At 39.8% G+C, this 18,318-nt stretch overlaps 1 protein-coding gene across 1 annotated transcript; it reads left to right on the forward strand.

The window, feature by feature from the left end:
* The first annotated feature begins 281 nt into the window (after positions 1-281).
* Positions 282-16,931, forward strand: Tlr8 (toll like receptor 8). The gene is made up of 2 exons (XM_034486423.2): positions 282-415; positions 12,247-16,931. The coding sequence occupies exon 2, from the start codon at positions 12,253-12,255 to the stop codon at positions 15,343-15,345; it is 3,093 nt and encodes a 1,030-aa protein (XP_034342314.1). The 5' UTR covers positions 282-415; positions 12,247-12,252; the 3' UTR covers positions 15,346-16,931.
* Positions 16,932-18,318: the final 1,387 nt, after the last annotated feature.

An 18,318-nucleotide genomic window follows, 5' to 3' on the forward strand; every position in this document is an offset into this window, starting at 1 on the left:
CATTAAAATATTTTCTCTCCCATTTTATCACCTGTTTCCTCCCTCATCCTGTTCACTCAAACCATACAGATATCCATAGACATAAATGTGTACCAACCCACAAAATTATGCTGTGAGGGCTATATGAAAAGAATTTTATAAATGACTTTTCCTCCAAATTCAGTTTTGAAATTTTGAAGCACAGCCAATTAAGTGATTTGGCAATGGTTGGCAACAGTTAAGAAATCGCAAGTTCCTGTCTTCTGACATAAACTTCTGCAAATTTCATGCTAGATTCTGCTGATGCTAAAGCTACCAGATTTCAGAAGTTTGCCAAAATCTGTTCTCTGCATACCTATTGTACACAGAGGACCACACTGCACTGTTACTACAAGCTACTGAAAGAGAACTTTGAAGGGATCTCAGCCAGAAAGGGGTAAGTTGTGCCTGAGCTTGTCTCAAAGATCTGCAAAATATAATTTCCCATCTAGAGATCTGGGTTGGTGGCTACTGATGCAAACAAAGAAAGTGCTAACTGAGCCAAGTAGTAGCAGAAGCCAAAGGATGCACATTGTATGCTGGGAGGACTGCCTGTCTGATGAGCTTGTGTGAATGTTAAGATAAACTAATTAGAGAGGTATCTTTGAAAGCCAAATGCAATGATAATCTTATCATTCTAAACAGGAAAGAAAGACCATTCCAAGGAAGAATTTGAGCTGTTCTATTATTTTCTGGACCAGTTAGAGAGCACATCTTCTTCCAGAAAAAACAGAGTTGGAGGTTAAGAGAGAAACAAATGTTTTTACCTTCCTTTGTCTATAGAACATGATAAGTTCCCTACCTCAAGACCAGTGGTTCGCAACCTTCCTAATGCTGTGACACTTTAATATAGTTCCTCAGGTTTTGGTGACCTCCAACCACAAAGTTATTTCATTGCTACTTCATTACTGTAATTTTACTATTGTTATAAATCGTAATGTAGACATCTGTGTTTTCCCATGGACTTAGACAACCCCTGTGAGAGAGCTCTTCGACCCCAAAAAGCTCATGACCCACAGGTTGAGAACCATTGCTTTACAAACGTGGTTCAGGATAGTTGGTCTTAATTATCAAAGGCTGGAATTTCCATAGCAGCAGACACTTTTCCCGTTGGGAGTTTTAAAACACACATGTTAATACATCTGCCGCTATTGCTTTACACTGTCTAAATAACAGCAAGAGGTTTGTTTTTACCATTGTCAAAAGGTATCAGATTGAAAAGCAAAAAGACTAAAAGTCTTTCTAAATTGTGTATTTTATAGAAAATTCAGGGACGTTTAAAGAGCAATTGGAAAATCTGACTCGAAAAGAATTTCACTCAAAATTGACCATGTATGTTTTCCCTTGCCAATTAGCTCATATTAAAGGCCTTAGTGTGCTTTTCTGACACTAATTTAATGTCTACTTAACTTATTAGAAGTTAATTTTTATGCTCACTTAAGGTCCATTATGGATCATGAATATCAATTCATTTTGCACTAAAATTTTATGATCCTTACAAATGACTTCAGCGTCCTACATGAGATTGGTCCAAATAGACCAACAGCACATATGACACTGCAATTGAAGTTGTCCGGTTTCTACTTGGTAAATTGCTATGGTAGTCAAGATAGCTGTATCATAAGAAAGGAGAGTATCGAACAGTAAGAGAATCAAAGTAAGCTTGTAAAAAGGTCCTTGGCTTCCACCTGTAACCAGAGGGAATGAGGTGAGTAGGTTTTACAAGCTTACTTTGATTCTCTTACTGTTCTAATATTTTACTGTCTTATGATACAGTTATGTTGACTATTGTTTCATTTTCTTTCAATCACTGCTTCTCATCCTTCCATGTGAGAATCCTAAAACCAACAGAACTGATGGGAGAAAGGGCAGGCTCATAGAAAGCCCAGACTCAGTGAATGCCATACACAGGAACTCATTACCCATAGTGAGTTGGGTAATTTTTCCAGGACATCTTAGTGACTCCCACAGGCTTTATTCTGGGAATTACCATTTGGAAGGCTTTCTACATTCTACTGTGATATTTTCTGTGTGTATGTGTGTGCATGTGTGTGTATGTGTGTTTCTGTATGTGTCTGTGTCTGCAAATGCACATGTATACATTTCTTACTGTTTAAGGCAGGGTCTCTTTCTTGGCTGATACTTGCCAAATAGGCTAGGTTGGGTAATCAGTGATGCACCTGTCTGCCCTTTCAGCCACTACACCTAGCTTTTCTTTTCTTTTTCTTCCTTCCTCATTTTTTGAATGTGGTTTTAGGAATCAAACACAATTCCTTGAGCTTTCAAAGCAAGTATTTTATCAACAGAGCCATAACCCCAGCCAGATTTAATATATTCAAACTATGGACTCAAACATATGCTTATTTGGAGAGGTTTCTTTTTTTTTCCCCGATGAGACGCGGGAGGAGACGCACGGGAGCGAGCGGGATTGGAACCTGCAGGGTAGAGAGAGAGCTCAGAGGGCCCCGAGCCCTCTGCAGGCGGATGCCTTACGGCTGCGCCACAGCTGGTTCACTGAGAGGTTTCTTTTTAAAAGAAAAAAAAAAGACAAAGCCTGTGGTTCTGGGTATTAGTAAATCCAAGTTGTGTGTCCTTTTCAGGTGATTCGAGAACTGATCGTTGATGCCTATGTTCAAACTCAGTACCATTAGTGTCATCCTATAGAAAGTCAAAGGATCAGGAATGTCAGGGATACGTCCTGTGGTGGCCTAGTCAGCATAAAAAGGCAAAGTGGAATATCTGTTCCCACTGTCTATATCCTGTAGATTTAAAATGTATGGTGGTTTATTATATTTTTATTTGTTTGAGTTGATTTGCTTGAGTGTTTTTGCATGCCTGTGTATATTGTCTAGTGCCTACAGATGTCAGAAAATCATGTCAGATTGTCTGGAACTGGAGTTATAGATGGTTGTGAGTCAACATATATGTGCTGGGAAGAGAATCCAAGTTCTTTGCAAAAGCAACAAGCACTGTTCACTGCCGAGTCATCTCTCCAGCCCCTAGCTATGATGCCTTTGCTCATCCCAGCAACCAGACCATTCTCAATTTGTTCATTGGGTTCCAGCCTTAACTCATGAATTATTTGGCCATATCTATGCTCTGCTTCAGTTTGGCTGCTTACTATGAGAGTGACCTTGGGTAAAGTATCCTTTCAAAGCACCAGGGTCCAAGTCTGGGAAACAAGATTTTGATTCCACCCACCTGTGCTGATTTGGATGAGGATGAAATAAACAAATGGGAGCTTTGTACTCGACTTATGGCAAATCTCTCTATGATCCAAAAAGTGTGCTTTTCACATATCTTTAGTTGTGCTGAATCAGGAGACATCTCTTTAGCATCAAGTTCATTTGACTGGCATTATGTTTCTCTTGCTCTCCAAAGTAGTTCCTGAATGCATCAGATTTAGGGTAAACAAAATAAAGCATTTACTATTAATTTCAACTGAGATGATAAATCATAACTGTATATATTTTATAAAATATTTTTATTTTATGTATATGAGTGTTTGCCTGTATGTATACAAGTGTACGGCGTGCATGGCTAGTGCCCTCAGAGACAATATCAGAACCCCTGGAACTGGAATTACGGATTGTTTTGAGCTACTATATGGTACTGAATCCAGGTTCTCTGCAAGAACAAACAGTAGGTGCTCTTAGCTGCTGATTCATCTCCCCAGTGCCCTGTATATATCTTGTCCTTAATTAGTTAACTGGTATAATAAATCATTGATCAACATCATCAAACCAAAACCTATTTAAGGCCATTAAAAGTAAAGAATTCCAGGCTAGCAAATTTTCAGCTCTGCTTCCTTACCCACTTGGTGCTAGAATAGCTCAATGATTCAGTTTGTCATGTATCATAACCGGTAGGATTTTTGAATACTTTGGAGTTGTCAGGCCTAAGGAAGAACATTTCCAGAGAGGGGTACAGATTGTCTGAGGCAAATCATGCCATGTTAAAGGAACATCATTTTCTTATATAGGTACTGAAAAGACTTCAAGGCCTTTGACATGATAGGTAAGCACTCAACTGCTATCCTATATTACCAAATCCTTTTGTTGGTTTAGTTTTTATTTTTATTTTATTTTACTTTGAGACAGGGTCTTACTAGGTAACTCAGGTTGGTCTTGAACACACAATTCCTTTACCTCTGAGTCCAGCTTGTTTGAAAGAAGCCTTTGAAGAGAGAGAACAGAGTTATCTGTACAAATTGACTGCTTGAATTCTAAAAGCTCTATACCCTCTTACACTACCTGCACTGTAGATTGTGTGGGGTTCATTTTGGCCTCACCAAGAGGTGCTCATGCATCTAGAGTTTTCCTGTCCAAAGACCACTGGACCAATGAGTACAGAGTGGCTCCCATCCCACCCTTAATCAGTTATGGGGGACTTTAGAGCTTCTCTTTTCATCACAACAGTGTCCATCGGAGTACAGTGTGAGAAGAAAGATTAGTGTGCAAGACGACAGAGGTGGAGTTTCTTTTCTCGTCTTGTTTGGTGTCCTCAGGAGAACAGAAGGCTGTGTCCCATGGGTGCAAGCAGTGTGCAGATTATGCACAGAAAAATAGGGAAAAGGTTGTGAATTGGCTACCAGAGCGTGACAGCTGATTTGGGGTATACAAAAAGGGAAGTTAAGCAATTTTCCTTCTTTCTGTTGTTAATTTTTTGGTTGGTGTTTATGATTCATAGACTTCCTTTAAATAAACGAGTTTCGGTTTTTTCTCCAGTTGACCATAGCAACACCAAGTCAATACTTTGAGCTCTGCAGCTCCATCCTCCTCTTCAGGGATATTTAGGCTGTCAGCTCATGCAAATGTTTGTGCAGAGACCATTTTGGACCAATGACTCTGTTAGTGGAATCCCCTGAATCATACTTGTTTACACACTATCATTTTCAGTGTCACAAATTCGAGTGCTCAAACAGCAGAACTATGTTCCTTCACAGTTTTACAAGAAATCTAAAATCCATGTGATACAGGCAGGCTTAAATCTTTTGTGGGCACCCCGAAGAAAACCTAAGAAAGGAAAGGGGCACCAGGAAGCTCAGTGTTCAAGACAAATAATCGCTTTGTGTTATCATTAAAAACAAACCAAGGACTGGAGATCAGTCCTCGGATCTCCAAGGTTCTGAGTTCAGTTCCCAATACCCAAGTGGGGCAGTTCACCACTCCCTGTAACTCCAGTTCTGAGAGATCTCATGTCCTGTTCTGGGCATGTCCAGGGGCAGATCTCATGTCCAGGGGCACCTGCACTCACATGCACACACACACATACACACACACACACACATACACACCATACACAAGTATATTAAGACTAAGAATAAACTTAGAATAAATCTTTAAGAAAACCCTACAACTCAGGATAGGTATGCATATGTAATCCTGGCATTCAAGAGGCTAAGGAAGTTCCTGAATTCTAGGCCAGTCTGTATTACAGAGTAAGAACCAATCTCAAAACAAAAAATGATAATCAAAAAACTTGGCAAGCCTCAGCCCTCAACTCATACCTGTTTGTGTGCAGAAAGTTATGTTGCAATTGGAGGCAGGCTGAGGGTAGCAAACGAGGTCTTGTTCTTACTAAAAATTCTTTTTTTTTTTTGATCATCATGGATTTTCATTGACCAAATTCTGTTTTTGGAGTCCCCTAACATTTTTGCAGTTATGGCATGTGTCTACCGAGCCTCAACTGGATCAGGCTCTACTTCCTCAAAGTGAGTCCATGTAGTTTCCTATCTGGAATGCTGAAGTGGGTGTTCATAAGCAAGGTAGATGCTAAAGTTTCCAGAGCTGAAACTAGGATGAGTATGGTATCCTGTGCGCCACAAGCAGAGCATTTTGTAACCCTTCATCTCTCCTGTTTTCTCTCAGGATAGCTCATCCTGGCCCTGACTTTTATCTAAGGATTCTAGATTTCATCATTCCAGACTCTCTCTCTCTCTCTCTCTCTCTCTCTCTCTCTCTCTCTCTCTCTCTCCCTCTCCCTCTCTCTCACACACATACACACACACAGATACACACACTTGCTTGTATGTTTGTCCATCACTTGCATTCAGTGCCTATAAAAGCCAGAGAAGGACGTTAGGTCCTCTGGAACAAGAGTTTAAAATATAAGCCTCCATGTGGGTGCTGGGTATTTATCCCAGTTCTTCTTGTAGAGCAGTCAGTACTCTTAACCACTGAACCATGACTCCTGTCACCAGTACTCTTATTCAGACTCTTAGTCAATCCACTGGCATGCCTCTTTTGAGATGTCTTTGCCTCCTAACTCCCGAACCCTCCCAGGATTTTGTACTGCCAACTACTCCATGAAATTCTCCACCCCTTCCATATGTGTGTTTGTATGTATTATCTCTATAAATTTTATTTTCATTATTGCATTCCTGTAGTGTACTTGAAACATTGCTGCTTCTCTATTTTATTCTCATATTTTATTCTCTATCATGTCAAATGTGTTTCAATTATTATACTATAGTGAACATGAATTTTGGTAGAGTGGTGATGCATGCACAAGGACCTATCCCACCACCAACATGTCTAGGAATGGCATGGGTGGAAGAAGAGGAGAGAAAGAAGAAGGGAATAAGAAAGAGGAGAAAAGGAGGAGAAAAGAGATAAGAGAAGGGAAAGGGAAGGGAAGGAGTGGGCAAGAAAGAGTAAAAGAAGAATAGGAAAGGGGAAATATATTTTGGTCCATTTTCTGTTGGTTTGTGTTCATAAACTCTACATATTAAGTATGAATTAAATACAAATGGTCAAATGAAATAGATCAAAGGTCTAAGAAAGAAAAGAGGGGGAGGATGAAAGGAGGAGAGAGAGGAAAGGGAAAAAAGAAAAAAGAAGTCTACTTTACCTCATTTTGGATTTAGCTTCTGTTTGCTATCCTTTTGGTAAAACTTTACTGAAGAAACATAGCCCTCTCTAGGTTTTTTTGGTGTCCAAGCTCCCTGCTGCTCTAAAATCCAGATGGATGTGTTATGTTCAGCTAGGGAGTGTTTGATGACAGCTGAGTACCTTAGGAAATGAGTATTAACAGTTGTAGTGGTTTGAATAAGAATGCCCTTCTCCCTCACTTTGGGCTCATATATTTGAATGTTTGGTTTCCAGTTGGTAGACCATTTAGGAAGGATTAGGAGGTGTGGCTTTGTTAGAGGAGGTGTATCACTAGGGATGGACTTTGATTTCAACAGTCCACACCAGGATCAGTGTTGCCCTTTTTTTTGTCTCAGATATGAGCTCTTAGCTACTCTAGGATCATCCCTGCCTGCCTGTCACCCTATGGTGTTCATAGGCTAACCATTTGAAACTCTAAGCATGCCTCCAACTAAATGCTTTTTTTCTATATAAGCTGCTTTAGTAATAGTTTCTCTTCACAGCAATAGAATAGTAATGAAGACACAAACTCTGTGAGGGCCTGTGTGGAGTGTCAAGGCTTGACCACTGGTTAATCATCTATTTCCCCTCAACTTCTTTGCTGTTCACTGCTCACTATTTGATGCACTTTTCAAATTTTGGTTAGTTGGAATTTGCCCATTTGTGTTCTTGCCTCAGTGACTTCTTAGGAGGCTGGTGTTAGAAACTTCAAGCTCTTCACTCAGGAATATCTCAACTTCTCTTCATTTCTGTGACCCATAATTCCTACTTTAGACTGTGTGAGAGGCTAGTTTCATCCTGAAAAAATGTTGACTCTCAGTATATTCCTCTGCTTGTGACAGGAGATCCCTGGAGCTTTTCATAACTAATTGCTTTGCTCTGTATAAAACATATACTTGTATTTGAAACTAGATGCAGAAACCTTAGTTTGAGGAAGTGGGGCCACAGTGGACACAGCCTGTTCTCTTGATTCACTAAGAATGTCTTACCAACCAATAGCTCTATTAGCCCGCAAAGGAATATGTCTGGAATCTAATTTTACCAGGACACATATTCCCCATAGCCTCCTTTTCAAAATAATGGCGTACTTTTTAGTGAAAAGTTAAAATAGGAACCTTACCAACACTCACTCAGTGAGATGATCAAGGTCTGCATCAACAGGAAAAGTCATATTCATAGCATATACTCTTGGTCTTGCTGAAATGACACACTATATTTATATGTCTTTCTCCTGAAAGCAATAACTTCAGTCTAATTAATAACAAAAATGTCATGTAAGTTCAACTCAAGGACTTACATAAACTTCCACCTTTCTTTCTTTATTCTCTTCCTATCTAATGTTCTATCGAAATTTCTGATTTTTAGTATATACATCAGAGAGGAAGTATTTTTGTATTTTTTTCTGGTGCTGGGTTTGAAAACAGTTCCTGAAATAAAATACATGTTCAATAAATATTTGCTGAATGAATGAATATAAAAATTCTTATATTTTTCTCGTGGGGAGCTGATAGAAGGCAGCTATCATCCTTGCAGCCATCTTGAGCCATATACCCTGACAAGAGACTTGTTTACAACAGCTGAGCACACTCTGATAACATCTTGTTTTAGATACCCAGGATCTTCCCTTGGGTGTATGAAACTTAAAGGTGTGTGACTTAAAGGCGTGACTTAAAGGTGTGATTTAGAGACAAGACTTAAAGGCATGACTAAAAGGCACGACTTAGAAGTGAGACATATAAAAGGTGAGAGGCAGACAAAAGAAGGGACTCAGAAGAAGTACTCAAGACTTGGAACTTGGAACTGGGAAAGAGACTATCAACTTGGAACTGGGATAAGGCTTGAGACTTATTACAGCAGAAATTAGGATTAGGACCTGAGAGTTGGTACTAGGAACTAGGGACTTGGAACTAGGAACTTGGAGAGAAGAAGAGAGACTGAAGAATAAATGGGATTGAATCACACTCTGTCTGGTCTCCATCCTCACTCTCTCTCTTGCTGAACCCTGACCCGTGGACCAGAGCAGCTTGGGGCAGTGTGGGCTCTAACAATTTAGCCCCCAATGCTTTTGGCAGTGTAGGTTCCAACATTGATAGAGCGGTCCATGACATTTTGGCCCCCAAGCTTGGGGTCCTGCAGTTCTCAACATTTTCTATTCCATTTTTACATGGTATTCTGTCATAGAATTAAAACTAGACCCTTATCCATAGACATTGATATTATTTTCAATCTTTTGCTATTATTAAAAAGCTTTGCTTAGAGCATTTTTCTATGTAGACATTGGCATATGTAGCTGTCTTCAGGATCTCCTTCTAGAATTGAAATTGCTGACTCCAGGTATACATGTCTAGTTTTGAAAGATGTTTCAAACTGCTGTCCATCTTAGAAGTAGCATTAGTTTCTATTTTTGACATCAAGAAATGAGCTATTTCATGACATATCCAGCTGCAAAGTACATTCATTTTAAAACTCAGATCAGCGTAATTTACTGAGCGATATTGGAATAACTTTTTATATGTTTAAGAATTGTTCACAGGGGAAGAAGAGATGGCTCAGTGATTGAGAGCATTCTTTCAGAGCACAATTCTCAATTCTCAATTCTCAGCACCCACAGAGTGGCTCACAACCATCAGCAGCTCCAATTCCAGGACACCCAAGAGACTTTTCAGGCCTCCAAGGGTACCTGGCTCACATGATGCACAGACATACATGCACATAAACATCCATACACATAAACATCACTCACATTTCAGTTTTTTAAAAGATTTATTTATTATGTACACAGTGTTCTGCCTGCATATATGCCTCCATACCAAAAGAGGGCACCAGATCTCATTACAGATGGTTGTCAGCCACACAAGTGGTTGCTGGGTAGTGAACTAAGGTCCCCTGAAAGAGTAGTCAGTGCTCTCAACCTCTGAGTCATCTTTCTAGTCCCACATTTCCTTGTTTACTGTTAATATATTTTGGTCCATTTTCTATTGGGTTGTGTTCATAAGAAGATTCTACATAATAAAAACATATTAAGTTTAAATAGACAGATGAAACAGATCAAGGAGGCTAGAAATGAATCCAGACATGCAAGAAAGTTGGACATGCATTATAACAAAGCAGGGATCAGACGATTCCACAGATGATAGAAACAACTGGAAAAGAAATAATATACTGAGAAAAGAATAATTTGGGTTTACTCCTCATACTTTATGCCAAAACAATTGTGGTTGGGTAAAATATTTTAATGTGGAAAAATGAAACGATAGATTTAACAGGAAAAAAGTTAGGAAAATTGTTGTTTCTAGAATTGAAGTGTGGAAGCCTTTCCTAGACCCTAAAAATAAGTCAGATTCCCTTGTTGAGGTGCTTATAGCATCAAGTAATTTTTTAAAAAAAATCACAGGTGAAATCTTGTAGTATTATGGTATGCAACTCATCTCTATCTACCCAGAAGACTAAAAAAATAACCAATAATATAGAGTTTCCAGGCCATTCACTGGCTGACACGTGCAGGAAAGTATATAAAATGACCTCCAGACCTGACAATGTTCAGATTGGAATACATGTAGACTTAGATATGCATAGGGCCCTAGATAAATATAATATTTCCCACAGTGTCTCACAACTTGTTTACATTCCTGAGAGTCTACAATGCTTCATGTTCTTAAGCACTATCTTTAGGATACTGTTTTGATCTAGGGTCTCATGTAGCCCAGATTTGTCAGGAGCAGGCAGAGAGATGAACTTGAACTCCTGATCTTTCTGTTTCTACCTACTGGGTGCCAGAATTAGAAGCTTGCACAACACCACTCCAGTTGAATCGGTGCTAAAGATTGAGCACACAGGGCCACTGGAAAGCTGAGCTGATACTCTACCAACTGAGCTACAGCCTAGCTGAAGTCATCTTATGAACACACTTTCAAGTTGTATTAGTTTTCTATTGCTGCATATTAAGTAGACTCCACGTTTAGAGTTTCTGAGTGAGATCTATTTGCTTGCTTAGAGATGAAAACTCAGTTTGAACACCAACTTGATTTCTACTCTAAAAGTGCATTCAACACTCCAGATTGCTAGAAATACTGTTAAGAGTTAGTCATGTCTTCCTTAGAGAAAATTTAAATCTAGCAAGTAAATAGCTATTAATCTCAATGTTTTCATGGTCAATATTCCACATTTTTTTGCATGATCACTACATTTGAGGCACCATTTTGCCCCATAGATTTCAAAACAAAATTATGGAATATGACAATGAGTGACTTAAAAAAATTGAAGTCAGATTAGCTTAAGTCCCAACACAAAACTATATCATTCTGGAAGTTATTTAACTCTTAGAGTTCTCTTGCTCATCTGAAAAATATGAATAATAAATCGTGGTCTTATAAGCCTTACCTTGTGTAAGGAAATGTTGATGGTAGCACTTAGTGCAGTGCCTGACACTTTTTTTTTTTTTTTTTGTATATGTGTCATGGATTTTTCATGTTTTCTCAAGGTAAGGAACTAAGGGAATCTGATATGTAACATCACCGCAGAGAAATAGAAAAGCAGAGGAAATAATTGTGAGAACTATAGAAAGCAAGTGATGACTTTGACTTAAGTGTCTTGGATGATACTACAATGGATACATCTTCCTGGGACATGCATCCTACAATGAGCTCTTTTTTGTTGCTGGAAAAGTTTTATCAAGAGTCATGCCAAGAAAAGCTGGGGAAAATACTCAGTGAATAAAGCACTTGCTGTGTAGTTTGATGACTCAAGTTCAGAGACCCCAGCACCTACACATGAGTCTGGGAAATGTGATGACTGCCTGTAACCCCAGCTCTTGGGAGACAAACACAATGGGTCTCTGAGGCAAACTGGCTATCTAGACTGGCCAAATTGGCAAGCTGTGTCTCATGAGGGAGATCCCACCCCAATAAATAAAGTGATGAGTGTTTGAGGAAGAGAATTTGTGTCACTGGCTTCCACCGGAAGCTACCTACACACATGCATGCATGCTACACTTGCAAAAGAGTGGTTATACAAGTCGTTTGTTGCTAAAAATGTGTGTCATGTCATGCTATACACTTATTTGACCTACACTCATGCTTCAGCTCAGATTTAATGTGGTGGGGGGCATCTTGATTAATTCCTTTTCAAAAGCTTCTTATGATCATATCTCAGGGTTTCATCTTTACCTTTTCTTCTCCCTGAAAGCTAAAAACATACGAGTATTCTAAAACTCATTTGACACAACATATTAAATTATTCATGGCATTTTACATCTCAAAACTCATAAGTATAGTAGAACACTGTTAAGTTTGCCAAGAAACACCCATGAAATATTGCTACTCTAATATGGTACTTTTTCACTTTTGGTTTTCCTTAGGAAACCATGTGCCCTCAGTCATGGATTCTGATGTGCTTTTGCCTGCTGGCCTCTGGAACCAGTGCGGTCTTCCACCAAGTAAACTATTCAAGAAGCTATCCCTGTGATGAGATAAGGCAGAATGCCCTGGTGATTGCAGAATGCAATCATCGTCAACTGCATGAAGTTCCCCAAACTATAGGCAAATATGTGACAAAAATAGACTTGTCAGACAATGCCATTACACAAATAACAAAGGAGTCCTTTCAAAAGCTGCAAGATCTCACAAAAATCAATCTGAACCACAATGCCAGACAACAGCACCCAAATGAAAATAAAAATGGTATGAATATTACAGAAGGGGCATTCCTCAGCCTAAGAAATCTAACAGTGTTACTGCTAGAAGACAACCAGTTATATACTATGCCTGCTGGGTTGCCTGAGTCTTTGAAAGAACTTAGCCTAATTAGAAACAATATATTTCAGGTAACTAAAAACAACACTTTGGGGCTTAAGAACTTGGAAAGACTCTATTTGAGCTGGAACTGCTATTTTAAGTGTAATCAAACCTTTAAGGTAGAAGATGGGGCATTTAAAAATCTTATAAACTTGAAGATACTCTCATTATCTTTCAATAACCTTTTCTACGTGCCTCCTAAACTACCAAGCTCTCTAAGGAAACTTTTTCTGAGTAATGCCAAGATCATGACCATCAGTCAGAACGATTTCAAAGGACTGGATCAATTAACCTTACTAGATTTGAGTGGGAACTGTCCAAGGTGTTTCAATGCCCCATTTCCTTGCAAGGAATGCAAGCCAAACTCGTCCATCGACATACATCCTCTAGCTTTTCAAAGTCTCACCCAACTTTACTATCTAAACCTCTCCAGCACTTCCCTCCGGACAATTCATCCTTCCTGGTTTGACAAGCTGACAAATCTGAAGGAACTCCACCTTGAATTCAACTATTTAGTTCAAGAAATCGCCTCGGGAACATTCTTAACAAAACTACCCCATTTACAAATCCTTGATCTGTCCTTTAATTTTGAATATAAGAAATATTTACAATGTATTACTATTTCCCCAAATTTCTCTAAGCTTCGTTCTCTCAAGAAGTTGCACTTAAAAGGCTATGTGTTCCGAGAACTTAAAAAGAAACATTTCATGCACCTCCAGAATCTGCCAAACTTAACAACCATCAACTTGGGCATTAACTTTATTGAAAAAATTGATTTCAAAGCTTTCCAGGATTTTCCCAAACTCAATGTTATTTACTTATCAGCAAATCGCATAGCACCCATAATAGATAGTACAGACTACTCCTCTTGGCAACATCATCTTCGGAAACCTCTCTCAATAGACTATGATGACTTTGATCCACACGAGAATTTTTACCATAGTACCAAACCTTTAATAAAGCCACAGTGTACTACTTATGGCAAGGCCTTGGATTTAAGTTTGAACAATATTTTCTTTATTGGTAAAAGTCAATTTGAAGGTTTTCAAGACATTGCCTGCTTGAATCTGTCCTTCAATGCCAATGGTCAAGTGTTCAATGGCACAGAATTCTCATCCATGCCCCACATTAAATATTTGGATTTAACTAACAACAGACTAGACTTTGATGATAACAACAAGGCTTTCAGTGACCTTCACGATCTAGAAGTGCTGGACCTGAGCCACAATGCAAACTATTTCAGTATAGCAGGGGTAACACATAGTCTAGGATTTATCCAGAACTTAATAAAGCTCAGGGTGTTAAACCTGAGCCACAATGGCATTTACACTCTCACAAATGAAAGTGAGCTGAACAGCACATCCCTGAATGAATTGGTTTTCAGTGGAAATCGCCTTGACCGTTTGTGGAATGCAAATGATGGCAAATACTGGCACATTTTTACAAATCTCCAGAATCTGACACGCCTGGACTTATCAGACAATAACCTTCAGCAAATCCCAAATGAAGCATTTCTCAACTTGCCCCAGAGCCTCCAAGAGTTACATATCAATCGTAACAGATTACGTTTCTTTAATTGGACATTACTCCAGAATTTTCCTCACCTTCACTTGCTGGACTTAGCAAGAAACGAGCTGTATTTTCTAACCAACTGCCTATCTAAGTTTACACATTCCCTGAAGACACTGTTGCTGAGCCACAATCATTTCTCTCACCTACCCTCTGGTTTCCTCTTCGAAGCCAGGAATCTGGTACACCTGGACCTAAGTTTCAATACAATAAAGATGATCAATAAATCCTCCCTGGAAACGAAGACAAAGACAAACTTGTCTGTTCTGGAGCTACAAGGGAACCATTTTGACTGCACATGTGACATAAGTGATTTTCGAAGCTGGCTAGATGAAAATCTGCATATCACAATTCCTAGATTGGTAGATGTCATTTGTTCCAATCCTGGGGATCAAAAATCAAAGAGTATCATGAGCCTAGATCTCACGACTTGTGTATCAGATGCCACTGCAGCTGTCCTGTTCTCCCTCACATTCCTTACCACCTCCACGGTTATGTTGGCTGCTCTGGTTCACCATCTGTTTTACTGGGATGTTTGGTTTATCTATCACATGTGCTCCGCTAAGTTAAGAGGCTACAGGTCTTCATCCACATCCCGAACTTTCTATGATGCTTACATTTCTTATGACACCAAAGATGCATCTGTTACTGACTGGGTAATCAATGAACTGCGATACCACCTTGAAGAGAGCGAAGACAAAAGTGTCCTCCTTTGCTTAGAGGAGAGGGATTGGGATCCAGGATTACCCATCATCGATAACCTCATGCAGAGCATAAACCAGAGCAAGAAAACAATCTTTGTTTTAACCAAGAAATATGCCAAGAGCTGGAACTTCAAAACAGCTTTCTACTTGGCCTTGCAGAGGCTAATGGATGAGAACATGGATGTGATTATCTTCATCCTCCTGGAACCAGTGTTACAGTACTCGCAGTACCTGAGGCTTCGGCAGAGGATCTGTAAGAGCTCCATCCTCCAGTGGCCCAACAATCCCAAAGCGGAAAACTTGTTTTGGCAAAGTCTGAAAAATGTGGTCTTGACTGAAAATGATTCACGGTATGACAATTTGTACATTGATTCCATTAGGCAATACTAATGCTGGGAAGTCATGACTCTGCCATCATAAACACACACAGCTTCTCTTTACAATGAACTGTGGCAAATAAAAAGGCGCATGGCTGCTTGAGGTGCTGCGAACAAGTGACAATTGGGTGGAAGATGAATGTGTGACCTAGAAGACAGAGAGAGGGCTGAACAATGCTATCTTCTGGGCTTGACACCCATTGCAACTGCAATCACACAGCAGCTAGGGTTGTCTGCAGTGAGCCAGCACAAGACTGGGCCTCTTGTCAGTCAATTATGTATGTGGGCCAGTCCCATAAAACTATACTCTATCTTTCTTTGGGGGCAGGTCCCCTCTACACCATCCTTCTGTACTATTGGCTATTAGTGAGTCCTGAGAAAGAGGCAATCATTATCTTCAGTTGTGTACCCATTGATGAGCCCAGATTCAATAGATGGTTCAAAACCCATGGTTACATAGAAAGCCCTGGTAAAATCAGTGCACCAGAAGACAAAACAAAAAGGCCTGAACATGAGAAATAGTCTTGTGAGGAGGTGGGTAGGTTGGCAGCAGGAGAGAGGAGATAGGAAAGGTGGGCATGAGAGTAACCAGAATGCATGCATCTTTCTCAAGAGACTTCACTCTGGGATCCACACCCAAGCTCACCCCCATGCAGTTGTCAGCATGATTCAGCTTCTGCTGTGTGTTAGCCAAAGGCTTCTCTCAGCTCCCGGCTATGTGTACTCCTTTTCCAAGGCAGCTTGTTTCATCAAGGCCAGTGAGACGGGACACAGAGGTTAACAACAAGAATCAGTCTTTTGGAAGTGAATCAGAAAATGATAGCCTACCATTGCAGCTCTACTCTATTTGATAAAAGTCAACTGCAAATCCTACCAGCTCCAGGCACCAAGTACCTCAGGTTCAGGGAAAGCTATTGAAAACCAGGGTAATAGAACTAGGGGCCCCTTAGCTAAGAGGAAAGAGTGTGACTGAGATACGTGATTGTCTGAGGCAATTGTTATCTAGTTCTTTGGACTGAAATTAAGAGACAGCTTGCCATGGTGGTCACAGATCATCAATACCAGGAAGGTCAGATCACATGGACAATCTTAACTGGCAGCTTATTATACCTACTTTTCCATCCCTAAGAGCCTTTGCCACTGTATATAATGATCTTGACATTAAGATGCTGGTGAAGTTGATATATCCATGGCTATGGAATTATATTACATTGTGATTGCATTGATCTTTCTTTTTACAATGACATTTTAAAATAAGTTTTGAGATTATAGTATAATTACATTACTTCCTCCTCTTTCCTATCTCTAAACCTTCTAATGTGCCCCACTCTGACTTTTACAAATGCTGACTACAGTATTTACTTTTTAAGCTTTTGATGTCACTTAAGCACTGAAAAGGATAGTTTTTTTTAAGCCTTTTAATTCTTAATCATTTTAAAGGTATTCATTTAAATGAGAAAGCTTTGGGGGTATTTGTTATTCCCATTGGTGTATATTTTCAAATGAATGATTAAAATGTCTTCATTTTACATGACAAATGGGTGATGAATCTGTAGTAGAAAAACAGAACTCTAATATAAAAGTTGTCATTTGCACTGACTAGTTTTGAGATTCCTTTTTTTTATTGCTACTATTTTACACCCCGACAATTTCTCCTTCTTCCTCTCCTTCCCATTCCTCTATCTACCTCCTCTTTGGCCCTCCCCATTCACTCCTCCTTCATTTCTCCTCAGAAAAGGGCAGGGGTCCCAAGTATATCAACCAAACACAGCATATCAGGTTGCAGTAAGACTATGGACTTTCTGCCTTAAACCTTCCTTTGTATTAGGGCTGGATGAGGCAACCCAGTAGGAGGAAAGGGTCCCAAATGCAGGCTAAAGAGTCAAATACAGCCCCTGCTCCCACTATTAGGAGTCCCACATACAGACCAAGCTACACCACCATAACATATATGCAGAGGATCTTGGTCATTCCCATGCAGGCTCCCTGGTTAGTGGTTCAGTCTTTGTGAGCCCCACTGTGGGCAGGTTAGTTGGCTCTGTGAGTTTTCTTATGATGTCCTTGACCCCTCCAGCTCTACAATCCTTCCTCCCTTTCTTTTGCAGGATTTAACATTTTCTTTGACCACTGTATTAATTTGTTCTATCGTATATTCTACACCTGAGATTTTCTCTTCCATCTCTTGTATTCTGTTGGTGATTCTTGAGACTGTAGTTCCTGTTCACTTCATTTTCCATCTCCAGAATTCATTTAGTTTGTGTTTTCTTTATTGCCTCTATTTCTACTTTTGAGTCCTGACCATTTTCATTCATTTCCTTCACTTGTTTGTGTTTTCCTGGGTTTCTTTAAGGAATTTGTTCATTTCCTCTGCATTTAAATCTATCATCTTCATAATATTAGATTTAAGGTAATTTTTTCTTCTTCAGCTGGATTGGAATACCCAAGGCTTGCTTAGGTAGGGTAGATGGGCTCTAGTGATGCCATATTGCCCACAGTGTTTTTGGTTGTATCCTTACACTGCCCTATAGTCATGTGAGCCTGTGGTTCTTATAGGTTTACTTGCCAATTTCCGAATTTATGTTTGTTGGATGGATTGTCTTTGGATGTTCTCCCCCTTCCTTTCTGCTTCTTCTCTGATCTTCTGACCTGAGTGCCCTGACTTGCAAGTCTTTAGGTCCAATACTGTGACTCTGTTGGAGTTTTGGTAGCCTGTGTGACTTCTGGGGTTTTACACTGCCTCTGGGGTTCTGGCATTCTGGAAACTGGTGTGGCCTCTGGGGTTCTGGATATAGGTATGGTGGGGTTCCAGGTGCCTGGGGTTCCTGAGGCTCCTAATAATGGCATGGCCTCCTGTAGAGCTGGAGTCTTCTGGAGTTGCAGGCTGGGATATGGAGCCCAGGAGAGGTGGTGCATTTGGGTATTACTGGGTGATGTTTAAGAGTATTAGTGTGTGGTCGGTGGTGTCTTACCTTGGGTTCTTAGTACC

This window comes from Arvicanthis niloticus, chromosome X, assembly GCF_011762505.2.
Source record: "Arvicanthis niloticus isolate mArvNil1 chromosome X, mArvNil1.pat.X, whole genome shotgun sequence".
In the NCBI taxonomy this organism is placed as follows: Eukaryota; Metazoa; Chordata; class Mammalia; order Rodentia; family Muridae; genus Arvicanthis; species Arvicanthis niloticus.